This window comes from Gobius niger, assembly GCF_951799975.1.
Source record: "Gobius niger genome assembly, chromosome: 19".
NCBI lineage: Eukaryota > Metazoa > Chordata > Actinopteri > Gobiiformes > Gobiidae > Gobius > Gobius niger.
Window position 1 is genome coordinate 28,440,374 of NC_136870.1, and position 27,159 is coordinate 28,467,532.

General features: G+C 39.0%; 2 protein-coding genes across 2 annotated transcripts in view; one reads left to right on the forward strand and one right to left on the reverse strand.

Moving 5' to 3' along the window:
• Positions 1-9,149, forward strand: part of ankfn1a (ankyrin repeat and fibronectin type III domain containing 1a) — an 81,837-nt gene extending 72,688 nt beyond the window's left edge. Inside the window, exons 17-19 of the mRNA XM_079577121.1 lie at positions 3,229-3,436; positions 5,049-5,362; positions 8,821-9,149. Coding sequence (XP_079433247.1) covers positions 3,229-3,436; positions 5,049-5,362; positions 8,821-9,095 — 797 coding nt within the window. The 3' untranslated portion in view covers positions 9,096-9,149. The remainder of the gene's footprint in view (positions 1-3,228; positions 3,437-5,048; positions 5,363-8,820) is intronic.
• An 8,308-nt stretch (positions 9,150-17,457) lies between these two features.
• Positions 17,458-25,810, reverse strand: LOC306978275 (neoverrucotoxin subunit alpha-like; the record flags this gene model as incomplete). Its single annotated transcript, XM_079576798.1, has 4 exons — positions 17,458-17,540; positions 17,952-19,280; positions 19,342-19,453; positions 25,688-25,810. 4 exons carry the CDS (start codon positions 25,808-25,810, stop codon positions 17,458-17,460), a joined length of 1,647 nt encoding a protein of 548 aa, XP_079432924.1.
• Between the last annotated feature and the right edge of the window lie 1,349 nt (positions 25,811-27,159).

The following is a 27,159-nucleotide window of genomic DNA, read 5'->3' on the forward strand; positions in this document are numbered from 1 at the left end:
AAAAATGACAAAATGTGACAAAAATGTGACAAAAATGTGACAAAAATGTGATAAAAAATTAACGAAAAAAATGACAAAAAAGAAAAAAAATGACAAAATGTGACAAAAATGTGACAAAAATGTGACAAAAATGTGATAAAAAATTAACGGAAAAAAAAGAAAAGAAAAAAAATGACAAAAATGTGATAAAAATGTGACAAAAATGTGATAAAAAATTAACGAAAAAAAATGAAAAAAAATGACAAAATGTGACAAAAATGTGATAAAAAATTGATAAACAATTGACAAAAAAAAAAAAAAATGTCAAAAAATGACAAAATGTGACAAAAATGTGATAAAAAATTAACAAAAAAAAAGAAAAAAAATGACAAAAAATGACAAAAAATGACAAAAATGTGACAAAAAATGTGATAAAAAATTAACAAAAAAAAAGAAAGAAAATGACAAAAAATGACAAAAAATGACCAAAAAAAGAAAAAAAAATGTGATAAAAAATTAACGAAAAAAATGACAAAATGTGACAAAAATGTGATAAAAAATTAACGAAAAAAATGACAAAAAATTGACAAAAAATGAAAAAAAAAATGACAGAAAAGTTGAAGGAGGAAACCACTGAATGTAAATGCTGCTGTGGCCCAAACTCAGTCCTCGTTTTCTTCACAGGGACGAGTTTGTGTTGTAAGAAACCATCCTGCAAGGTTGTGATAAAAAAATGTGATAAAAATGTGACAAAAATGTGACAAAAATGTGATAAAAAATTAACGAAAAAAAAGAAAAAAAAGAAAAAAAATGACAAAAATGTGATAAAAATGTGACAAAAATGTGATAAAAATGTGACAAAAATGTGATAAAAATGTGACAAAAATGTGATAAAAAATTAACGAAAAAAAAAGAAAAAAAATGACAAAATGTGACAAAAATGTGACAAAAATGTGACAAAAATGTGATAAAAAATTAACGAAAAAAATGACAAAAAAGAAAAAAAATGACAAAAATGTGATAAAAATGTGACAAAAATGTGATAAAAATGTGACAAAAATGTGATAAAAAATTAACGAAAAAAAAAGAAAAAAAATGACAAAATGTGACAAAAATGTGATAAAAAATTGATAAACAATTGACAAAAAAAAAAAAAAATAGACAAAAAATGACAAAATGTGACAAAAATGTGACAAAAAATGTGATAAAAAATTAACAAAACAAAAAAAAAGATGAAAAAAATGACAAAAAATGACCAAAAAAAGAAAAAAAAATGTGATAAAAAATTAACGAAAAAAATGACAAAAAATTGACAAAAAATGACAAAAAAATGACAGAAAAGTTGAAGGAGGAAACCACTGAATGTAAATGCTGCTGTGGCCCAAACTCAGTCCTCGTTTTCTTCACAGGGACGAGTTTGTGTTGTAAGAAACCATCCTGCAAGGTTGTGACCAAAAAATGTGATAAAAATGTGACAAAAATGTGATAAAAAATTAACGAAAAAAAATGACAAAAAGTGACAAAAATGTGATAAAAAATTGATAAAACATGGACAAAAAAAAAATAAAGATGAAAAAATGGACTAAAAATGAAAAAAAAAATGTGATAAAAAATTAACGAAAAAAATGACAAAAAATTGATAAAAAATTGACAAAAAATGAAAAAAAAAATGTTTAAACATGGACAAAAAAAAATAAAGATGAAAAAATGGACTAAAAATGAAAAAAAAAATGTGATAAAAAATTAACGAAAAAAATGACAAAAAATTGATAAAAAATTGACAAAAAATGAAAAAAAAAATGACAGAAAAGTTGAAGGAGGAAACCACTGAATGTAAATGCTGCTGTGGCCCAAACTCAGTCCTCGTTTTCTTCACAGGGACGAGTTTGTGTTGTAAGAAACCATCCTGCAAGGTTGTGATAAAAAAAAATGTGATAAAAATGTGATAAAAATGTGATAAAAAATTAACGAAAAAAATGACAAAATGTGACAAAAATGGGATAAAAAATTGATTAAAAAGTTGACAAAAAAAACAAAAGATGAAAAAAATGACAAAAAAATGTAATAAAAAATTAACGAAAAAAATGACAAAAAATAACAAAAATGTGACAAAAATGTAATAAAAATGTGACAAAAATGTGATAAAAAATTAACGAAAAAAAATGACAAAAAATGACAAAATGTGACAAAAATGTGATAAAAAATGGATAAAAAATGGACAAAAAAAAAAAAAAAAAGATGAAAAAATTGACAAAATATGGACAAAAAATGACAAAAAAAATGTGATAAAAAATTAACGACAAAAATGACAAAAAATTGATAAAAAATTGACAAAAAATGAAAAATAAAAAATGACAGAAAAGTTGAAGGAGGAAACCACTGAATGTAAATGCTGCTGTGGCCCAAACTCAGTCCTCGTTTTCTTCACAGGGACGAGTTTGTGTTGTAAGAAACCATCCTGTAAGTTTGTGATAAAAAAATGTGATAAAAATGTGATAAAAAATTAACGAAAAAAAATGACAAAAAATGACAAAAATGTGATAAAAAATTAACGAAAAAAATGACAAAAAATTGACTAAAAAAAAAAAAGATGACAAAATTGACAAAAAATGGACAAAAAATGAAAAAATAAATGTGATAAAAAATTAACGAAAAAAATGACAAAATGTGACAAAAAATTACAAAATGTGACAAAAATGTGATAAAAATGTGATAAAAATGTGATAAAAAATTGACAAAAAAAAGATGACAAAATTGACAAAAAATTGACAAAAAATGACCAAAAAATGAAAAAAAAATGTGATAAAAAATTAACGAAAAAAATGACAAAATGTGACAAAAATGTGACAAAAATGTGATAAAAATGTGACAAAAAAAAGATGAAAAAATTGACAAAAAATGGACAAAAAATGACAAAAAAATGACAAAAAACTGATAAAAAATTGACAAAAAATGAAAAAAAAAATGACAGAAAAGTTGAAGGAGGAAACCACTGAATGTAAATGCTGCTGTGGCCCAAACTCAGTCCTCGTTTTCTTCACAGGGACGAGTTTGTGTTGTAAGAAACCATCCTGCAAGTTCATGAAATGTTGCTCTGTTGTTATAACTTGACTGAGTTTACGACATACTAAAGGGGGACAAAACTAATGTAATCCCATAAATGGACAAAACTCCTCTTCCTCTTTAAGGAAGTGCTTTTGAGGCGAATAAAAAGAGTCAAACGTCTGGAATGTTTCCTGTTTCCCTCAGACTCGCAGCTCTGCTCCGACGAGGACGGCTCCTCCGAGGTGTTTCTACCCACAGACAGCGACTACGACTCCAGCGACGCCCTGAGCCCCCCCCAGGACTCCCATGGGCCCCTGCTCTCGCCCCCCTCCTCCCTGCACTCCCACCAGCCCCTGCATCAGGACCTGTTCCCCCACAGGACACTAGGGGGCAGCGCGCCGGACGTGCTCAGGTAACACTGACAAACATGTAGAACCTGCTCCAGAGTTAGCCTGATAAGCCACACCCACCTTCTTTCTGCGCGAAAGAAGGTGGGTGTGGCCACGCACGGTAGACACATTGTTGATTGGCGGCTAAGGCCGAACCAATCACAACCGTCACAGAGAAATGAGAAGGTTACGTCACTCGCTGCACCTCTATGTTTTTAGTTCAATTAACGTTAACATCAGCCAAAACAAATCATGGATGAAGTAGTCAAGGATTTTGCCTCGTGTTCTCCGCGTGAGTTAATATTCACTTCATATTTGTTTAATTGGACACGGCTGTCGTCACGTCCGCTAATCGCTAATTGGTTTATTTCACTGACAATCTGTGCGCGTTAGGCCCGCCCCTTCAAACTGCTCCAATTGCTCCGTGACCAGACTCTCCCTGCATGGAATGGACAGGGAAGAGTATGGCAGAGCCAGGCAAGTCCAGAGTGAGGCTTTAGCCGTCGACTGGACCGGGTTAGGCTGAGCTGATGTTAGAGACAATAACATGAGCTCTGAGATCAGGATCAGTTCCTCTCTGGCTGGTGTTTCCTCCAAACTGTGGTCAGTGTTTCAGATGGAGATGCTTGGTTCCCCCAGTGCTCCCTGACACCGGATGGAGTAACTACCGTAAATGCTCTAATACAGGCCGGGGCCTTTATTTACTCCAGGGCATCAGGACCAGGCCTTTATTGGAACCAGGCCACAATTAGAGACAGGCCTTTATTTCTATTTCAGCAAAACGGACGACCAGGAAAAATGAGATTTGTGTCCATTTGAGGAGGTTCATTTATTAATGAACATTTCAAACCCTCTCCCAGCGGCTGGAACATTGACGCCTTTTATTTTGTCGGGACAACAGGAAGTGTTTCGTTGCTGTTAGCGGAGCTTTGACATCAGTGTCACTGCAGGTTTCTGTTTCGTTTTTACCGCGGACCGGATTATTTGTTGTTTTCTTGTGTAAAAGGCGAGTTTAGACGGAGCGTTTGTGTTTGTGATCGATCATGAGACTGACCCGAGAGAAGACGAGACGCTCGCGCTGATGGGAGGAGTTATTTTGAGGCGTGGGACTGACCTGCACACGGAGCAGCTGGACGTGCTTTGAAGACGCGATGGAGACTTTATTAAAACCCTGGAGGGTCACACAACATTTACTGCCCTGTTTCCAAATATGGTCACAGGAGGTTTGAAAAGTGTCTAAATCTGTGTCAAAGTTACGCTGGGATCAGCTCCTCCGCAGCGTCCCCCCCTCGGCCCGGGTTCAGTTTGTTACTTCCTGCACGTGAGTTTTCATTTACACCAGTATGAGACAAACTCCTAACATGGGGAATATTTCTACTGTTATAGTTTCTAATAAAAACCCTGGCCTGTTTTAGAGACCGGCTTTAATTTGCCTCCGCCAGCCTCGAACCCGGCCCCTGTCAGAGACCCGGCCCCTGTCGGAGACCCGGCCCCTGTTAGAGACCCGCTCCCCTGTTCACCTGCAGCATCTGACCTAACGAGGGCGCTGTTCCCCTGTCCCGCTCTCTGCCGTGTTGGTCTCTCCTCTTGTGCAGCTTCTGTCTCCGGTTCAAACCCGTGTTTGTTTTTCCGCAGGTGCAGCGTTTGTCCCTCAGACTCGGACCTCTCTCCCTCCCCCCTGTCCCCCTCCGTCCCCCCCCTGTCCCCCTCCGCCCCCCCCCTGTCCCCCGTCTCCGACGCACTGGACTCCCTGTCCCTCTCCCCGACCTCTGACCCCCCCCCGCTGAAGCCCGCCCCCAGCGCCCCGGCCAAGCGGAAGCTGCTCTCCCGCTCCCACAGGGGGCAGTACTTCAGCGGGCCTCAGCGCTGGATCCGAGCGCAGAGCGGGGACACGGGGGCGCTGTCGGAGGGAGTCTACACCCGGCACGACGCCCAGGACACGCCCACAGGTACAGGGGGGTATGAGGACACGCCCACAGGTACAGGGGGGGGTATGAGGGAGTCTACACCCGGCACGACGCCCAGGACACCCCCACAGGTACAAGGGGGGGGAGGGAGTCTACACCCGGCACGACGCCCAGGACACGCCCACAGGTACAGGGGGGGGTAGGACACGCCCACAGGTACAGGGGGGGGAGGGAGTCTACACCCGGCACGACGCCCAGGACACTCCCACAGGTACAGGGGGGGGTATGAGGGAGTCTACACCCGGCAGGACCTTTACCTTTACCTTTACCTTTAGCTTTACCTTTAGCTTTAGCTTTAGCTTTAGCTTTACCTTTACGAACGGTACCCAGCCCTAGGTATGAGGGAGTCTACACCCGGCAGGACCTTTAGCTTTCCCTTCAGCTTTACCTTCAGCTTTACCGTTAGCTTTAGCTGTACCATTAGCTTTACCGTTAGCTTTAACTTTACCTGTAGCTTTACCTTTAGCTTTACCTTTAGCTTTACCTTTAGCTTTACCGTTAGCTTTAGCTGTACCGTTAGCTTTACCGTTAGGTTTAGCTTTACCTTTAGCTTTACCTTTAGCTTTACCGTTAGCTTTACCGTTAGCTTTACTGTTAGCTTTAGCTTTACCTTTAGCTTTAGCTTTACCTTTAGCTTTACCGTTAGCTTTACCGTTAGCTTTACCGTTAGCTTTAGCTTTACCTTTAGCTTTACCGTTAGCTTTAGCTTTATTTAGCTTTACCGTTAGCTTTAGCTTTAGCTTTACCGTTAGCTTTACCGTTAGCTTTAGCTTTACCTTTACCTTTAGCTTTACCGTTAGCTGTAGCTTTACCTTTACCGTTAGCTTTAGCTTTAGCTTTACCTTTAGCTTTAGCTTTACCGTTAGCTTTACCATTAGCTTTAGCTTTAGCTTTACCTTTACCTTTAGCTTTACCGTTAGCTTTAGCTTTAGCTTTACCGTTAGCTTTACTGTTAGCTTTAACTTTAGCTTTACCTTTAGCTTTAACTTTAGCTTTAGCTTTACCTTTAGCTTTACCTTTACTGTTAGCTGTAGCTTTAGCTTTAGCTTTACCTTTAGCTTTACCTTTACCTTTAGCTTTACATTTAGCTTTAGCTTTACCTTTAGCTTTACCTTTAGCTTTAGCTTTAGCTTTACCTTTACCTTTAGCTTTATCGTTAGCTTTACCTTTAGCTTTAGCTTTACCTTTAGCTTTATCGTTAGCTTTATCGTTAGCTTTAGCTTCACCTTTAGCTTTAGCTTCACCTTTAGCTTTAGCTTTAGCTTTAGCTTTAGCTTTAGCTTTACCTTTAGCTTTACCTTTAGCTTTACCTTTAGCTTTACCTTTAGCTTTACCTTTACCTTTAGCTTTACCTTTAGCTTTAACTTTAGCTTTAACTTTAGCTTTACCTTTAGCTTTAACTTTACCTTTACCTTTAGCTTTAGCTTTAGCTTTACCTTTAGCTTTACCTTTACCTTTACCTTTACCTTTACCTTTAGCTTTAGCTTTACCTTTACCTTTACCTTTAGCTTTAACTTTAGCTTTAACTTTAGCTTTAGCTTTACCTTTACCTTTACCTTTACCTTTAGCTTTAACTTTAGCTTTAGCTTTAGCTTTACCTTTAGCTTTAGCTTTACCTTTAGCTTTACCTTTAGCTTTACCTTTACCTTTAGCTTTACCTTTAGCTTTAGCTTTAGCTTTACCTTTAGCTTTAACTTTAGCTTTAACTTTAGCTTTACCTTTAGCTTTACCTTTAGCTTTAACTTTAGCTTTACCTTTAGCTTTACCTTTAGCTTTAGCTTTAGCTTTAGCTTTAGCTTTAGCTTTACCTTTGCCTTTACCGTTAGCTGTAGCTTTAGCTTTAGCTTTAGCTTTACCTTTAGCTTTACCTTTACCTTTAGCTTTACATTTAGCTTTAGCTTTAGCTTTACCTTTAGCTTTACCTTTAGCTTTACCTTTACCTTTAGCTTTAGCTTTACCTTTAGCTTTATCGTTAGCTTTACCTTTAGCTTTAGCTTTATCGTTAGCTTTAGCTTCACCTTTAGCTTTAGCTTTAGCTTTACCTTTAGCTTTAGCTTTACCTTTAGCTTTAGCTTTAGCTTTACCTTTAGCTTTAGCTTTAGCTTTACCTTTACCTTTACCTTTACCTTTACCTTTAGCTTTAGCTTTAGCTTTACCTTTAGCTTTAGCTTTACCTTTACCTTTAGCTTTACCTTTAGCTTTACCTTTAGCTTTACCTTTAGCTTTACCTTTAGCTTTACCTTTAGCTTTACCTTTAGCTTTACCTTTAGCTTTACCTTTAGCTTTAGCTTTACCTTTACCTTTACCTTTAGCTTTACCTTTAGCTTTAGCTTTAGCTTTAGCTTTAGCTTTACCTTTAGCTTTAGCTTTAGCTTTAGCTTTAGCTTTAGCTTTAGCTTTACCTTTACCTTTAGCTTTAGCTTTAGCTTTAGCTTTAGCTTTACCTTTAGCTTTACCTTTAGCTTTAGCTTTAGCTTTAGCTTTAGCTTTAGCTTTACCTTTACCTTTACCTTTACCTTTAGCTTTACCTTTAGCTTTAGCTTTAGCTTTAGCTTTAGCTTTGCCTTTGCCTTTGCCTTTGCCTTTGCCTTTAGCTTTAGCTTTAGCTTTACCGTTAGCTTTAGCTTTAGCTTTACCTTTAGCTTTAGCTTTAGCTTCACCTTTAGCTTTACCTTTAGCTTTACCGTTAGCTTTACCTTTAGCTTTAACTTTAGCTTTAGCTTTACCTTTAGCTTTACCTTTACCGTTAGCTGTAGCTTTAGCTTTAGCTTTAGCTTTACCTTTAGCTTTACCTTTACCTTTAGCTTTACATTTAGCTTTAGCTTTACCTTTAGCTTTACCTTTAGCTTTACCTTTACCTTTAGCTTTAGCTTTACCTTTACCTTTAGCTTTATCGTTAGCTTTACCTTTAGCTTTAGCTTTACCTTTAGCTTTATCGCTAGCTTTATCGTTAGCTTTAGCTTCACCTTTAGCTTTAGCTTTACCTTTAGCTTTAGCTTTACCTTTAGCTTTAGCTTTACCTTTAGCTTTACCTTTAGCTTTACCTTTAGCTTTACCTTTAGCTTTACCTTTAGCTTTAGCTTTAGCTTTAACTTTAGCTTTAACTTTAGCTTTAACTTTAGCTTTAACTTTAGCTTTAGCTTTAGCTTTAACTTTAGCTTTAACTTTAGCTTTACCTTTAGCTTTACCTTTAGCTTTAGCTTTAGCTTTAGCTTTAGCTTTAGCTTTAACTTTAGCTTTAACTTTAGCTTTAGCTTTAGCTTTAGCTTTAGCTTTAGCTTTAGCTTTACCTTTGCCTTTGCCTTTGCCTTTGCCTTTGCCTTTGCCTTTGCCTTTAGCTTTAGCTTTAGCTTTAGCTTTACGGTACCCAGCCCTAGGTATGAGGGAGTCTACAGAGGGAACCTTGTCCCACGATGTTCTTTTATCTGTTTTGTTTCCAGGGGCGACGTACGTAAGCCACGCCTCCTGCGTCCTGGAGAAGAGGCGGAGCCGGGAGCCGCGCCCGCACGTCCGTAAGATCTTCACGCAGAACATCACGGAGACGCCGCCGGACCGGGACACGGACGGAGAGGGGCGGGGCGTCGCGGGGGGCGGGGAGGAGTCAGGGGAGGAGCCGGGGGGCGCGACGGCCGCCGCCGCCGCCGCCGCTCAGGACGCGGACTCGGACGACCAGACCAACGCTCAGGTGCAGGAGATCCTCAGCAGCGCCCTCTAGCCTCCGCCAGGGAACTGCAGGGAGCGAAGGGACACGCAGAGCACCTCCGCCATTCAGGAAACCCAGACTGAGGAGGCCAACGTTTCCACAATCATCCAGGAGTCTTCATCAGGGCGGCCTCTGCTCATCACTCAGAACGACTTTGGTTTAGTTAGAGATGAAGGAAAACAGAGCACAGATAAAGGCGACTAAATCCACTTGCTTCTTCTTGGGTCAGACATGGTTTAACCCCTTAACCCCCGCCTGAACCGAGCACATTTTCTCCAGCTTTACCCCAATCCAAAAGCTTCTGGGAAAAAGGTGAGAAAATAGCAGCAAAACTGAGACGAAAACAAAAGAAAATGTGAAAAAAAAGTGAGAAAAATGTGACGAAAAAGTGAGAAAAATTTGACAAAAAATTCAGAAAAATTTGACGAAAAAGTGAGAAAAATTTGATGAAAAATTGACAAAAAATTGAGAAAAATGTGACGAAAAATTGACAAAAAATGACAAAAAATTGACAAAAAATTGACAAAAAAATGACGAAAAAGTGACAGTGAAATTTGACCAAAAATTTGACCAAAAATTTGACCAAAAATTTAGAAAAATTTGACAAACAATTGATGAAAAAGTGAGAAAAATTTGACAAAAAAATGATAAAAATTTGACGAAAATTTTTGAAAAAATTGACGAAAAATTGACAAAAATTTGACGAAAAATTTACAAAAAAATGACGAAAAATTGACACAAAATTTGACCAAAAATTTGACAAAAAAGTGACAAAAAAATGACGAAAAAGTGAGAAAAATTTGACGAAAAATTTAGAAAAAATTGACGAAAAATTTGGGAAAAATTTACGAAAAAGTGACAAAAATTTGACAAAAAAGTGAGAAAAATTTGACTAAAAAACAAAAAAAGTGATGAAAAAAAATCTGACGTGAGGAAAAAGCTCACTTTAGTTTCGTAGGTCTTTCAAATGAGGCGTTACACTGGCCTACAGGATTTGGGTAAAGCTGAACTGGAGAAAAAGCTCTCGGTTCAGGCGGGAGTTAAGAGGTTAATAAACAGGATTTATCACAGAAAAAGTATTTTGGGGGCACATTTTGTCCCTCAGCGCCCCCTAACTACACCATCTCCCCCCGGCTCTGTCATGGATCAGCTCTTTCACCTCTGAGGACTCTTGCTTTCACCGTCCTGGACGATCGAGAGCTCTTGTTTGTGAATGTGATCTGATTTGAAAGGGTTTTAAAGGATTTCCACACTGCCCCCCCCTGCTGGAGGCTTCAGATGCTGCCACTTTTTACTCCCCGCACGCCGGACCTCAAACCGACCTGATAAAACGCACACAAGTTGCTGGTTCAACTCCCGCCCCCCCTCCACGCCCCGCCCACGCCCCCCCCCCATGCCCCGCCCCCCCCCCCCCCACGGCTTCGACTGTTACGCAGAAAACCCGGTGCGACGGGAAGAGTTTTTTGCACAGACGTTTTGTGTCGCGAATGTTAAAGCTGCTGCTGAGTTTCTATAAATGTAAAGGTTTATCCAGAGTGTGACCACTTTAACGGAGGAGGAGGAGGAGGAGGAGGAGGAGGAGGAGGAGGAGGAGGAGGGGGAGGAGGAGGAGGAGGAGGCTCTGCGCTGAGACCGGAACACATGAGGTGTCCACAATCACAAATAACTGCTGTTCTTCTATGTTAAAGCAGAACTATGTAAACTCTTCCCCCTAGAGGCCATGAGCGCCACTGCAGGTGTCGTCGCAAGTTACGATTTATTATTAACCTCTTAACTCCCGCCTGAACCGAGAGCAGTTTCTCCAGTTTGGCTTTACCCCAATCTGAAAGCTTCTGGAAAAGAGGTGAGAAAAGAGCGACAGAACTGAGACGAAAACAATGATGGAAATGTGACAAAAAAGGGACGAAAAATTGGTGAAAAAGTGGCAAAAATGTGACAAAAATGTCTGAAGAAATTAACAAAAAATGACAAAAAAGTGACGAAAAAAAAGACAAAAAAGTGACAAAAAATGGACAAAAAATGGACGAAAAAATGACAACAAAGTGAGAAAAATTCCACGAAAAATTGAGAAAAAAATGACGAAAAAGTGAGAAAAAAATGATGAAAAATTGAGAAAAAATTGAGAAAAAATTGACAAAAAAGTGACAAAAAAGTGACGAAAAATTGATGAAAAAGTGGCAAAAATGTCACAAAAATGTCTCAAGAAATTAACAAAAAATGACAAAAATGTGACAAAAAATTACAAAATGTGACAAAAATTTGACAAAAAATTGACAAAAAAGTGAGAAAAATTCCACGAAAAATTGAGAAAAATTGGACGAAAAATTTAGAAAAAAATTACAAAAAAGTGACGAAAAATTGATGAAAAAGTGGCAATAATGTCACAAAAATGTCTCAAGAAATTAACAAAAAATGACAAAAATTTGACAAAAAAGTGACGAAAAATCGATGAAAAATTTGACAAAAAACAAAACAAAAAATGCCACAAGAAATTAACAAAAAATTAACGAAAAATGGACAAAAATGTGACAAAAAATTGACGAAAAAATGAAGAAAAAAAAATGGAAAAAAAAGTTAGAAAAATGAGCTGAAAACCCAACAAAAAAATGCTGGAAACAAATCCGATGACGTGAGGAAAAAGATCCTCTCGGTTCAGGCGGGAGGTCAGAGGTCAAACACTTTAAGCCTCAGTTCAAACAAACACACGAGTCACATGACGAGTCACATGACGAGTCACGTGACGCTGTATCTGCTGCTCCATTGGCCGACAGTTAAAGAGTTCATCATTAAAGGTGAGCGACTTCATAACAGCTGTTCCATATTTATACATAATGACAGTATTCGAAAAGTATTCAAAGTATTCAGCGAACAGTACTCCCATTGGACAAAGTCATGCAAAACAGAGCAACAAAACTGAGACGAAAACAATGATGGAAATGTGACAAAAAAGTGACAAAAAATTTATGAAAAAGTGGCAAAAATGTCACAAAAATGTCTCAAGAAATTAACAAAAAATGACAAAAAATGTGATGAAAAAATTGACGAAAAAATGACAAAAATGTGACAAAAAATTGACAAAAAAGTGAGAAAAATTCCACGAAAAATTGAGAAAAATTGGACGAAAAATTGAGAAGAAATTTACAAAAAAGTGACAAAATGTGACAAAAAAGTGACGAAAAATTGATGAAAAAGTGGCAATAATGTCACAAAAATGTCTCAAGAAATTCACAAAAAATGACAAAAATTTGACAAAAAAGTGACGAAAAATTGATGAAAAATTTGACGAAAAAAAAGACAAAAAAATGACAAAAAATGCCACAAGAAATTAACAAAAAATTAACGAAAAAATGACAAAAATTTGACGAAAAAATGAAGAAAAAAAAAATGGAAAAAAAAGTTAGAAAAATGAGCTGAAAACCCAACAAAAAAATGCTGGAAACAAATCCGATGACGTGAGGAAGAAGATCCTCTCGGTTCAGGCGGGAGGTCAGAGGTCAAACACTTTAAGCCTCAGGTCAAACAAACACACGAGTCACATGACGAGTCACGTGACGAGTCACGTGACGCTGTATCTGCTGCTCCATTGGCCGACAGTTAAAGAGTTCATCATTAAAGGCGAGCGACTTCATAACAGCTGTTCCATATTTATACATAATGACAGTATTCAGCAAACAGTAGTACTCCGATTGGACAAAGTCATGCAAAACAGAGCAACAAAACTGAGACGAAAACAATGATGGAAATGTGACAAAAAAGTGACAAAAAAGTGACAAAAAATTGATGAAAAAGTGGCAAAAATGTCACAAAAATGTCTCAAGAAATTGACAAAAAATGGACGAAAAAATGACAAAAATGTGACAAAAAATTGACAAAAAACTGACAACAAAGTGAGAAAAAATCCACGAAAAATTGAGAAAAAAATGACGAAAAATCGAGAAAACATTGAGAAAAAAGTGACAAAAAAGTGATGAAAAATTGATGAAAAATTTGATGAAAAAAAAGACAAAAAAGTGAGAAAAATTCCACGAAAAATCGAGAAAAAAGTGACAAAAAAGTGACAAAAAATTGATGAAAAATTTGACGAAAAAAAAGACAAAAAAGTGACAAAAAATGATAAAAAATGCCACAAGAAATTAACAAAAAATTAACGAAAAAATGACGAAAAAATGAAGGAAAAAAAATGAAAAAAAAGTTAGCGACTTCATAACAGCTGTTCCATACTTATACATAATGACAGTATTCGAAAAGTATTCAAAGTATTCAGCAAACAGTACTCCCATTGGACAAAGTCATGCAAAACACAAAATACATTTTAAGGCAAGTATTGAGTAACTAAATACTATTTCAAAGTATTCTCCCCAAAAATCCACCACGTGACTCGCTCTGCTGTGAAGAACCTCAGTGAATTACAGTGTTGCACCAGGAGGGGGCGCTCTCCTCCTCATTGTCCTTCTTCTTCTTCTTCTTCTTCTTCTTCTTCTTCCTCCTCGTGTCCGTAGATGTTTTTCTCGTCAAGGCGCTGCTTCCTTCGTGGCTTGTCCTGTTTGTGTTTGCGCTTCACGTTTTTAAACCTGCACTTTCCCCCCCGGCGGCCAATCGGATCGCTGCACCCGCCTCCGCCGCGCTGTGATTGGACGCTCCGGTCACGTGACTGCGATGTGTAACGGAGAGAATAAAGTCTGTCCCAAAAGCCAGGCCTGGTCTCGTGTCTGTGAACTCTGCACTTCTTCTTTGTTTCTCTCAGTTCAACGCTTTAAACTAGAGATGCACCGATCCAGGGTTTGAGGATCGGCCGATATCCGATGTTTACCGATACCAAGAGACTTCCTTTAACCCCTTAACTCCCACCTGAACCGAGCACATTTTCTCCAGTTTGGCTTTGCCCCCAATCCAAAAGCTTCTGGAAAAAAGGTGAGAAAATAGCAACAAAACTGAGACGAAAACAATGATGGAAATGTGAGAAAAAAGTGACGAAAAATTGATGAAAAAGAGGAAAAAAATTGACAAAAATTTGACGAAAAATTGACGAAAAAATGACAAAAGTGATGAAAAATTGATGAAAAATGTGACAAAAAATGACAAAAATGGACGAAAAAATGACAAAAATGGACGAAAAAGTGACAAAAATGGACAAAAAATGACAAAAATTGACGAAAAAATGACAAAAATGTGACGAAAAAATGACAAAAATGTGACGAAAAAATGACAAAAAATGTGACAAAAATGTGACAAAAAAATAACAAAAATGTTACAAAAAAATGACAAAAATGTTACAAAAAAATGACAAAAATTGACGAAAAAATGACAAAATTGTGACAAAAAATGGACGAAAAAATGACAAAAATGTGACAAAAAAATGACAAAAATTTGACAAAAATGTGACGAAAAAATGAAAAAAATTGACAAAAAATGACAAAAATGTGACGAAAAAATGACAAAAATGTGACGAAAATGCTTTACCCCAAACTGAGACGGAAACAATTGTGGGAAAATTATGGAAATGTGACAAAAAAGTGAGAAAAAATTGAGGAAAAAGTGTCAAAAGGTCATAAAAATGGCACAAGAAACTGACAAGAAATTGACGAAAAAATGACAAAAATGAGTTGAACGCCCAACAAAAAAATGATGAAAAAGAAAAAATCTGATGACGTCAAGAGTTAAGAGGTTAAAGTGCCTTTCTCTGAGCGATCAGTTATTTCTTTATTAGGCGACTTTAGGTATTTCTATCGTTAGCATTAGCATACTGATGCTAACCACGGATTTGTGCGCGTCGATCACAAATAGATTTGCGGAGGTTAAAACTAACGCAGCGGTTGGATTCCCCTGGTTCTCCCCTTTACAATGATATGCAGCATGTCCATATTCACAGAAGGTGTTAGAGCCAAAACTGGTATCGGTTCAGTATCGGATATTTGTAGCCGATACCCCGATATATCGAGGGCACACATGCAGACACAGGGGTTAGACACACAGCACACATGCGGACACAAAAAAAAGACAAAAATCCAGAAAAAAAAGACAAAAATCCAGGGGAAAAAAAGACAAAAATCCGTCAAAAAAAGACAAAAATCCAGCAAAAAAAGACAAAAATCTAGAAAAAAAGACAAAAATCCGGCAAAAAAAGACAAAAATCAAGCAGATCAGTCATGTTTGCGCTGCAGCTGAAGATGGAGCTCGTTATAACTGGACACACCTGTTCTTTATTCTTACCTAACGATCATGTCACGGAGAAAAAGAAGCGCGTTTGGCTACGAGGACGAGGAGTTTATTCAACCTTTTTCAGGAAGAGGCCACTCAGCTGTTTTTTTCTCTGGGATTCAGCGACTTTCACCAAAATATAGTTTTCCTGTGACTGTCTCTGATGGATGTTTGGTGAACCTTCACCAGAACCAAAGTGGATTAACTTTTATAACCAACGCGAGTCCCATAATGTAAACAGCGATGGAGCAGAGGGTGAGTCAGTCCAAACGCGGGTTAGCATATTAGCATGTGTGTTAGCATATTAGCTTGTGTGTTAGCTTGTGTGTTAGCATATTAGCATGTGTGTGTTAGCATATTAGCATGTGTGTTAGCATATTAGCATGTGTGTTAGCATATTAGCATGTGTGTTAGCATATTAGCTTGTGTGTTAGCATATTAGCATGTGTGTGTTAAGCTGTGTGTTAGCATATTAGCATGTGTGTTAGCATATTAGCATGTGTGTTAGCATATTAGCTTGTGTGTTAGCATATTAGCATGTGTGTTAGCATATTAGCATGTGTGTTAGCATATTAGCTTGTGTGTTAGCATATTAGCTTGTGTGTTAGCATATTAGCTTGTGTGTTAGCATATTAGCATGTGTGTTAGCATATTAGCATGTGTGTTAGCATATTAGCTTGTGTGTTAGCATATTAGCTTGTGTGTTAGCATATTAGCTTGTGTGTTAGCATACTAGCTTGTGTGTTAGCATATTAGCATGTGTGTTAGCATATTAGCATGTGTGTTAGCATATTAGCTTGTGTGTTAGCATATTAGCATTTGTGTTAGCATATTAGCATGTGTGTTAGCATATTAGCATGTGTGTTAGCATATTAGCTTGTGTGTTAGCATATTAGCTTGTGTGTTAGCATATTAGCATGTGTGTTAGCATATTAGCATGTGTGTTAGCATATTAGCTTGTGTGTTAGCATATTAGCTTGTGTGTTAGCATATTAGCTTGTGTGTTAGCATATTAGCATGTGTGTTAGCATATTAGCATGTGTGTTAGCATATTAGCTTGTGTGTTAGCATATTAGCATGTGTGTTAGCATATTAGCTTGTGTGTTAGCATATTAGCTTGTGTGTTAGCATATTAGCATGTGTGTTAGCATATTAGCATGTGTGTTAGCATATTAGCTTGTGTGTTAGCATATTAGCATGTGTGTTAGCATATTAGCTTGTGTGTTAGCATATTAGCTTGTGTTTTAGCATATTAGCATGTGTGTTAGCATATTAGCATGTGTGTTAGCATATTAGCTTGTGTGTTAGCATATTAGCTTGTGTGTTAGCATATTAGCATGTGTGTGTTAGCATATTAGCATGTGTGTTAGCATATTAGCTTGTGTGTTAGCATATTAGCTTGTGTGTTAGCATATTAGCTTGTGTGTTAGCCATTTATGAAGCTGTGTTGCAGATGTCAACTCCTTATAACTGCATCGTGAAGTAACTTCACTTATTGCTGTTTATTTATATTACGGTAAAGTATGTGCGGAGAGAGGGGGCGGAGTTAACTGAATCGAAGCGTTTTGTCTTCCGGGTTTGAAAAATACCTCCAGAAAACACTTATATCTATCACAAAAATGAGGCTCCATAGTGGTAGAGGTACAATATATCATATAAATACCTATACTTCACTTTGGAATGGCTAAACTAGCAGGATATAGGAGCTTTAAAACTATCAGTATTTGCTCAATATACAATATATTTGTAACTGAATAATTGTATTGTACAATTCTGTTACCCCCTGGCATACTCTGTATATCCATATACTTTTCAATAAAAAAAATAAAAAAAGAGCAGTGGTTGGTTACTCGGCTGGTGACCAAAGCTCGGAGGCGTCTCCAGGAGGTGGGGGCGTTCCTAGGAGGACTCAGGCAAACCTATCCCTAAAATGGCCGCCATCAGAGTTTTTACAGATTACTCAGAAATACGTGAATGTGCCAAGGCAACACTTCAGCCATGTTTTTAATGAGGGAGTGACAGAATAACAGGATGGAAAGCTTGAAAAAGTCCATTTTGCAGAATACCCCCCCTTACATTAGATTACATTGCACTGGGCTAGAAGGGCCAGTCACAAGATGGCCGCCAGAGCTGCCATTCGTTACAACATACTGCTCTGGACATATCTACAGTTTCATTAAAGGTCTGTAACTGTGACCTCAACATCAGCATGAATGAAAGTCGTGTTTTTCTCAGTGAACTTTCTGAGTCTGTTGGAATCTGGAAATAAAGAGTCCAGGCGGAATATTGGGGAAAACCTTTTATTACATCTGTGCAGGAGTTTGATTAACATGAAATAAAACATTCACAGATTGTAAATGATGAACCCAAATCCAAAGCTTTCTGCTTAAACATTTAAACATGAAAAGATTAAAATAATCAAATGTAAAACAGGCATATACGACTTTAAAAAAAAAAGTTGTTTTTGTGGAATCAGGTCCAAGGTTCTGAGAGCAGGTCAGAACTAAAGGATCATCTGATTAGAACCTTTAATCACAGGTTGACTGACAGGTTCTTTAGTCTGGTCGGTTTTTGCCTGCCATTGACTCGCCTGGACCCCGTTTCGGTATAAGTAAATGGCAAAACCAGTGAACCGTTTGTTGTTTATTGCCGTGACAAAAATGGCGTTACCTGCACTGACACCGTTATAATACACTGCATCTGTCCTCAGACGTTTCACCACATCATTGTTGTAGAACCAGGGATCTGCTGCTGACTCTCGTTCCTGTGACTCATAAGGCTTCCCTGTCTTCAGAGCTTTCAGGTACTGACTCATCTCCTCCAGCTGAGCGTCTGTGGTCTCCAGAGAAGTGAAGGTAAAGCCCCAGCGAGTATCTTCTCCTGGAGCCAACACAAACTTATCCACCTCAGCCTGAGTGGACTTCACTGGGAGTGTATTCATTATGTCCAAACTGGACTGGACCACATTGACCTCCCTCTCCTTGTCCTGCAGCCACTGGGTGAGTTTGTCCTGACTGAACGGGGACTTGTGTCTGTCCTCAAAGAGTCCTCTGAGGACGCTCTCTGGGACTGTCCCCTCTCGAATGGCAGGACATAGCTCTGCCATCTGCCTCTGCAGCTCTGCACTGTAATACTGACACAGTTTGTGGAACTTGTGCAGCGGCTGCTGAAGCTGAGGGAACTTCCCCACTGCACTGACAGACAGACAGTCATTACACCTCATGGTGATGCTGTCCAGCTCCTCCAGAGTGTCCTCAGCCTCGAGCACTAAGCCCACACTGATGCCTTTAGTCACCAGAGCAGGCTTTAGGGTAAAGACCTCCACTGGAAGCAGCCAGACCTTCAGAGGAACAGTGTTCACTGGTGCTGTACCTTCTGCTCCCATCAGCAGCTTCGGCAGATCCACATAGGTCTGCACAGCTGCCTCAAATGAGGCAGGATTTTGCTCAAGAAGAAAATCTCCAAAAAACTTAACAGAGAAAGTTTTAATAAGTTTTTTTTCTTCTTCTGTGAGCTCTACCTTCGCCTCTCCAGCTATCTCTACTGAAGGAATCTTTTTGATGGCTACCTCCATTTGTCCTTTGACCGTCTGAACGTCACTGGCCTCGACCTTCTGACTGTCGAACACAAAGAAAGCGTTGGCTCCGTACTCTATCCCTGTGACCACATGTGTGGCCAGGCCCTTCTCAATGATCTCACTGCTCTTTATCTTCTCACACACTTCTGCCGTGAGCGACAGCTGCTCAAAGTGAGTGCTGGCCTGGTACTGCAGGGTCACTCTGCACTGGTTCTTAGACTCCTTTTTGTTGTTCAGGTAGTTGGCCGACCCTCCCACTTCGATCAGGCCACTCATGAAGCTGAGCTTCAGAGACGCGTCCACGTTCAGGTTAAAGGAGCTGTCTTTAGTGGCGTCTGACGCACTGACGTCAAAGTGACTGCTCCTCTGGGGCTGGAGCACAGTCAGGCTCTTTAAGGTCTGAGAGTCCAACACCGACAGTCCTACAACACAAACACTCAGTTAAACATTCTTCACACGGAGGATTAGTGACGGGAAACTGACCTGGGACCAGCTCGTCCTTTGGTGCATGATACAACATGCCCAGAGTGAAGGGTCGGCCCAGGCCTCCAACGATCATCTGGATGTTCTGGATCTTCTGAGACGTTTCCTTCGACTGTAAGAAAACAGCAGATCAGACACGAGACGAACGTGACAAATGACTTTAATACAGTGAAGGAGGCGCTGCAGGTGGACAGGGAAACATTTGGAATTTAAAGATGTGATTTAAGATTTGAAGCCTTTGCTGTAGAAACTGACATCATTTTATATTTTCATATAAAAATAAGGCGTTTATGCCAAAACAGATCGAGCCAGATTCAAATGTTCGGTTTTATTTTGTCACATATTAGTTACAAGCACTTTTTCAGAGGGATTTTTTTAAAATGTTTTTACTCAATAAATCGAGTTGGAACGAGATATTAGCAAACCTTCAAAACTGAGTTCAGTCCAGGAAAGTCTTTGGAGCGAGTGAAGTGGAGATATTGTCACCGCAGTGTGAGAGAAATACATTTTTAGAAATTGGCCTTGACATTTCCCAAATAAACCTATGGAGAAACATTAAATCAGGGCAATATTTAAACATGTTATTGTGAGATCCTTTGTTTCCAGGTGAGATCTTTTATGTTCAAAATTGCGGAAAACAACAGAAAAGAGCTTCATTCAAGTCTTCACTTACAGGTGAGTCTCACATTTTTGTTTGTTCTGGAGCCAGAGCTTCAGCTTTAATGAGAAAAGTCTCAGGTGCATTTGGGAAATTCAGCTTTAATAAGTCAGTGAAGTAACTCAGCACCAAGAACCCACTGTTCAGCTTTACCCCTGTGTCTGCTGTGCCCATCGTGTTAAAGTGCTGCTCACCATGATCGTCCTCTGTGGTGCTCTGTGGTCCTCTGTGGTGCTCTGTGGTGCTCTGTGGTGCTCTGTGGTCCTCTGTGGTCCTCTGAGGAGAAGCTGCTGTCTCTTATATGACTGGAGAAGCTCCTCCTCCTTCCTCCTGACAGATGGAGGTGGACACGCCTCGTGCTTCATGGGGGGACGGTGAGGCTGTGTTTGTATTTATGTATGTATGTATTTGTGCATTTATTTATGTATTTATTTATGTATTTATATATTTATTTATTCATGTATGTATGTATTTATGTATTTATTTTTGTATTTATATATTTATGTATTTCTGTATGTATGTATGTATGTATGTATGTATGTATGTATGTATGTATGTATGTATGTATTTATGTATGTATGTATTTATTTATGTATTTATTTATGTATTTATGTATTTATGTATGTATGTATGTATGTATGTATGTATGTATGTATGTATGTATGTATGTATGTATGTATTTATGTATTTATGTATGTATGTATGTATGTATGTATGTATGTATGTATGTATGTATTTATGTATGTATGTATGTATGTATGTATGTATGTATGTATGTATGTATATATGTATGTATGGGGCGACGGTGGCGCAGATGGTAGAGAGGGTCGTCTCGTGATCGGAAGGTTGGGGGTTCGATTCCCACCTCCTGAAAGTGCACACTGTCGTTGTGTCCTTGGGCAAGACACTTCACCCACATTGCCCCCAGTGTCTGCGTACATTGGTGTATGAATGGGTGAGTGGATCCTTGCTGTAAAGCGCTTTGAGTGCCTAATGTAGGTGGAAAAGCGCTATATAAGTTGAGACCATTTACCATTTACCATTTATTTATTTATGTATTTATATATTTATGTATTTATGTATGTATGTATGTATGTATGTATGTATGTATGTATGTATGTATGTATGTATGTATTTATGTATGTATTTATTTATGTATTTATGTATTTCTGTATGTATGTATGTATGTATGTATGTATGTATGTATATATGTATGTATTTATTTATGTATTTATGTATTTATATATGTATGTATGTATTTATTTATGTATTTATGTATTTATGTATGTATGTATGTATTTATTTATGTATTTATGTATTCATTTATGTATTTATGTATGTATTTATTTATGTATTTATGTATGTATTTATTTTTTATTTTATTTATGTATTTATTTATTTATGTATTTATTTATGTGTTTATTTATGTATTTATGTATTTATTTATGTATTTATTTTTTATTTTATTTATGTATATATTTATGTATGTATTTATGTATGTATGTATGTATGTATTTATGTATGTATGTATGTATGTATGTATGTATGTATGTATGTATGTATGTATGTATTTATGTATTTATTTATTTATGTATTTATTTATGTATGTATGTATTTATTTATTTATATATTTATTTATGTATGTATATATGTATGTATGTATGTATGTATGTATGTATGTATTTATGTATGTATTTATTTTTATTTATTTATATATTTATGTATGTATGTATGTATATATGTATGTATGTATGTATTTATGTATGTATTTATTTTTATTTATTTATTTATATATTTATGTATTTATTTATGTATTTATGTATGTATTTATGTATGTATTTATGTATGTATTTATGTATGTATTTATGTATGTATGTATGTATGTATGTATGTATGTATGTATGTATGTATTTATGTATTTATGTATTTATTTATTTATTTATTTATTTATGTATTTATTTATGTATTTATGTATGTATGTATGTATGTATTTATGTATGTATGTATTTATGTATTTATTTATTTATTTATTTATTTATTTATTTATTTATGTATTTATTTATGTATGTATGTATGTATGTATGTATTTATATATTTATGTATGTATATGTATGTATGTATGTATGTATGTATGTATGTATGTATTTATGTATGTATGTATGTATGTATGTATGTATGTATGTATGTATGTATATATGTATTTATGTATTTATTTATTTATTTATATATTTATGTATGTATATGTATGTCCTTGCGTGACAGAAGCCCCTCTTGAACGTGTTTTTTGAGGAACCAGATGAAAGACACGGACGCAGCGTTTAAATCCCACAGAAAGGCCCGTCTGACCTTAACCTCACACTGAGACTGACCGAAGACTGACCAACAGAGAACTACGGGGTCCCACAGGGGTCAGTTCTAGGCCCGGCGCTGTGCTGATGATACTCAAATATATTTAGATTTATCCTGAGATTTTCATATTGTGCCTCTTCACTCCCACTTGAACACGTTTTCTCCTGTTCCCCAAAGACACATCGGGAGAGAATGCATTTGGTTTTGGCGGGTGGTAAGAGAGATGTTTTCTAACAGTCTGTCCTCGTTACCGCTTCCTTTTTCCTCCAGCTTCGTAAGCTGGTCAACAGAGTCATGTGTTCAAAGCTGCTGCTACGAGCCTGAACTCAGCCACAGTTCTGTCAAAATGGAGATAAAGTTCAGCGACACGAAGACGTGGGACGTACAAGAAGAATCTCCTTGAAAATCCCTGCCCACACGACACAGAGCTGCAGCTGAGGCCTGGACTGACGTGTTCTTCTCAGGGCAGATGTTTGGATCACACATCAGGTCCTCAGACAAAGCGTTCTCAGCAGTTTCAGTTCCTCTCGGACGTAGAGCACAGAGCGGTCACAGGGCGTGAGAACCAGGAAGTCCTGACTTTCACACACTGTCTGGTGAAACGCTGCAACTTTTTTGTCTTCTAAGGTTTTTCGACGTGACTTTGTTGGACGTGAGGATTGTAGAACCGTGAGCTGCGACGCTTCAGAGAGAATCTTACTTACAAACATCTTCATACGAGGCATGATCCTCTACATCGGATACAGCTCCAATCCAACAGGGGGCGCCATCAGTGTGTTTCACGAAAACAGACGTGTCGGTGCTGCGTTTCTGGAGTTAAAGGAACAGACTGACAGATCTGTTCTTACCTGAGCTTAGACGAGTTGATGTGCACAAAGACCAAAGATGTTGTTAGCTTTTGGCCTCTCCCTGTACAGTATATTCCTATAGCTCCAAACAGGGGTGAAGTTAGAAGTGGCCGAGCTCTTCCACACAGACCAGACAGGTACGGATCAACTCGTCTAAGCTCAGGGAAGACAACACAGTCTCACTGGAGCTTGTCATCCATGCATTTGTGTCTTCACGTTTAGATTATTTTTTTGTTTTCATGTCTTAACAAGAAGGAGCTTCTCGACTGCAATTAGTGCAAAACTCTGCAGCGAGAATTCTGACCCGCACAAACAGGAGGACCCACATATCCCCTATTTTAAAACAGCTTCATTGGCTGCCAGTGTCTTTTAGGATCAAGTTTAAAGTTCTGGTTCTAGCCTTCAGAGCCGTGCATGGTCAGGCTCCTTCTTATCTCAGTGCTCTGGTCCAGCCTGACACCCCTGTGAGGCTCTGAGGTCTGAGGATCAGGCTCCTTCTTATCTCAGTGCTCTGGTCCAGCCTGACACCCCTGTGAGGCTCTGAGGTCTGAGGATCAGGCTCCTTCTTATCTCAGTGCTCTGGTCCAGCCTTACACCCCTGCGCGGGCTCTGAGGTCTGTGGATCAGAACCTGCTTAAGGTTCCACGTACTAGTTTTCGTACTAGAGGCGACCGATCCTTCCAGGCTGTTGCTCCCAGGCTCTGGAATGATCTTCCGCCCTCTTTGCGCTGTATTGACTCTGTTGATTCGTTCAAATGCAAACTTAAGACACATTTATTTGTTCAAGCTTTTAATTAGCTACTTTTGGGCTGCTATGTTTTCTGTGTTGCTGTGACCCCTTTTTTATATTGTATGTAATTTCTGCTTTTACTGTGTTGTGAAGCACTTTGTGGCCTTTGCCTGTGAAAGGTGCTATATAAATAAAGATTACTTACTTACTTACTTACCTACTCCGAAAGCGTCATAAACTGACGACCGGTCACTCGCCTCAAGGTGCGTCCACGCCCCGTCTGCCTCTCGTTGGACGCCAAACGACGCCGCTTCACACACTTCACACTCGCGACAGACGCCTGTTTGCCGGCGCGTCAGACATAGGAGGCGTGTCTGGCCACCGGTTGTTGACTCAGGGCGCACTCACACTCGACATCCGAACCTGCCGCTCTCGAGCTCGTTTGAGGAAAGGCCTGGATGCCCCGAACGGCCCGCGCTCACACTTACACAAACGAACCGAGCCGTGGCCGAGCACGAGGAGTTGTTTACGAGTGCACGTGAGCAGCAGCAGCAGCGCAACATAATGCGGGAGAAAAAAAAACCTTAAACAGCTGCGTGAAATAATGTCTATATGAGCCCTGTCAAATCTCTTCACTCCACTTTTCTTTGCATTTTACTACAGTTTAACAAAAAGGGCTGTGGTGAATGTAATAGTCGAATTTAAAGGAATAGGCCACCGTTTTTACATACTAAAATATGTTCTTACCTCACTTTAGACGTGTTAATATATCCCCGTCTGGTCTTTGTCCGTGCGCTCACACATACGCAGCCTCTCCCACATGTCACATAGCTCCAAACAAGCTCACGATAGAAGCTACCAAGCTCTTCCACGTGTTCCCTATTTAAATAAAGTTACGTCAAGTGTTTTCATGCGAAGTATATTTACACAGAAATGTAGCATGTGGATTTCATAAGCAAATAAAAAGGGGGACTATATTGTGAGGCGTAATGATACGAGGAGCAAAACGTCCGCGCAGTAACTCCTAAAGGTTATTGACGGAAGTGAGCGGGGGAGTCTTTAGGAGTTACTGCGCGGACGCTGTGCTCCTCGTATCATTACGCCTCACAATATAGTCCCCCTTTTTATTTGCTTATAAAATCCACATGCTACATTTCTGGGTAAATATACTTCGCATGAAAACACTTCACGTAACTTTATTTAAATAGGGAACACGTGGAAGAGCTTGGTAGCTTCTATCGTGAGCTTTTTTGGAGCTATAGGACATGTGGGAGAGGCTGCGTATGTGTGAGCGCACGGACAAAGACCAGACGGGGATATATTAACTCGGCTAAAGTGAGGTAAGAGCATATCTCAGTATGTAAAAACGGTGGCCTATTCCTTTAAACAGCTTTATGTTGGTGAACTCCTGAAGTCGACGCTTTACGTTACAGCAAAGCACTTAACACGAACGCACCAAAATCACAAGCGATAAAAGCACCCGCAGGTTTTATCTGTCCCACTAAACCAGGTACAGCAGCAGAGAAGCTCGGACACAGGGCGGGAGAAGCGCAGCCGCTCCCGTAAAGTCAGCCCGAGACGAGCGTGAAGCGGCCAGGGCGTCGGGAACGAAGCGCTCGGGGGCCGGGGAGACGAGAGCGAGGCAGCCGCTGCTCTGCCTTTTCTCACTGTTTTACGTGACAAAAGCACCCGCCCTTATAACAGCCGCTTGTATCCGTGCGTGTGCGCAAACACGAGCCACCGAGCCGCGCCCTGGCCCACCTCCTCCAAGCGGCCAAAGTCCGGAACAGAGTCCGACTTGGGCATGGTTTGATTGTACTCACACTGCACAAACAAACCGTGCTGAAGGGGCTTCCAGCGCTTGGGCGCGGCTCGGATGGACATGTGTGAGGGCGCCCTTAAAGTCCCGGGCCCTGTTCCATGACCTGCTGTCACGCATTGGGACACAGGCGCTCCTGGCTCATGTTGGCCCCTTCTTGAAAGAAGGAGGAGGTGTCCCTCAAACTCTTCCACTTATTTTTGCACCTCCGCTGAAAAAATCGATATATTTTTTACAATGTGTCACTAATATTACAGTTACTGTATGTTTCCAACATGCAAATGAAGTGGTATGTGATGGTTACACATGGTGACACAGGGCAGGGTCATTAAAATTGACACACAAAAAAATGCTTTGTTAGTACAAGATATGACCTCACTCCAAGTTTCTGTCTATTCCTTTACCGTGACGACCAACTTGTCCTCCATGTTGCAGTAACAGTAACGCCTTTTGGTGTGTACGCACCTTTATGCGTAATATCGAACGCAAAAGGGACCCGTGTGCGTCTCCCTTGACGTGGTGGGTTTTTCTGTATTTGAATGAGAGCCCGGGCGCGGCTCATTTCACGATATCGGACAACTCGTAGCATAGAGCGCGTAGTACAAATTCTGCTCGGTTTAGCCAACTACAAAACAAACAAAAATGCAACAATGAATAAAACTACAATAATGCCAAAGAAACATATCACAGTCATACAGTCGCTTGAATCCGTCGCACAAGCGAACAAAGCAGCAAACACAAACCAGACGCGCAGAACGATATTTGTTATTTGTGTGAATCTGAGGCCAAACTGTTGTTCATTAAAGCTAAAAGATGAGGGATCCAGGTCAAACCAAGCCGGACCCAAACAACTCTCAAACACTGCTCCAGGAACTTTTACAATATGGCATTGCATTACAGCAATAATAACAATTTAAAGCCTTTTCCAACCTTCTGCTGTCTTCATGGGACGAGCACTCCAGTATCAGTCCCACAGGTGCGTCACGGCCCTGTTTTAACCGGCCTGTACCCGGCGAAGGTGCGTTCTCTTCGGGCTAGCTTTGAGCTGGAGTCTAATGGAGTCTCGTAACTCACACTTCCTCTGCTTCAGTCCTTTTGGGGACAGTGATGCCGAGCGTCCGCGATGATATACATGATACACTCGCCTGTATACGGCCATTTGAGGTTCAAAAACACGCATTTATTGATCATATGTTTGACGCGGCGCCGATGTACAGTCACATGATCAGCTGTTTTGATTGACACCTCCGTCAAAACACGCGTTCAAAACGGTGACGTCACTAAGAAGATGGTCAGTCTATATTGTTATTGTATATTTAAGTCATTGAGCAGAAGATTCTGAAAGCACATTTAAAGCATGGATTTGAGACCTATGTTATTTTATTTTTAGAATTATTATTTTTTATGAATTTTT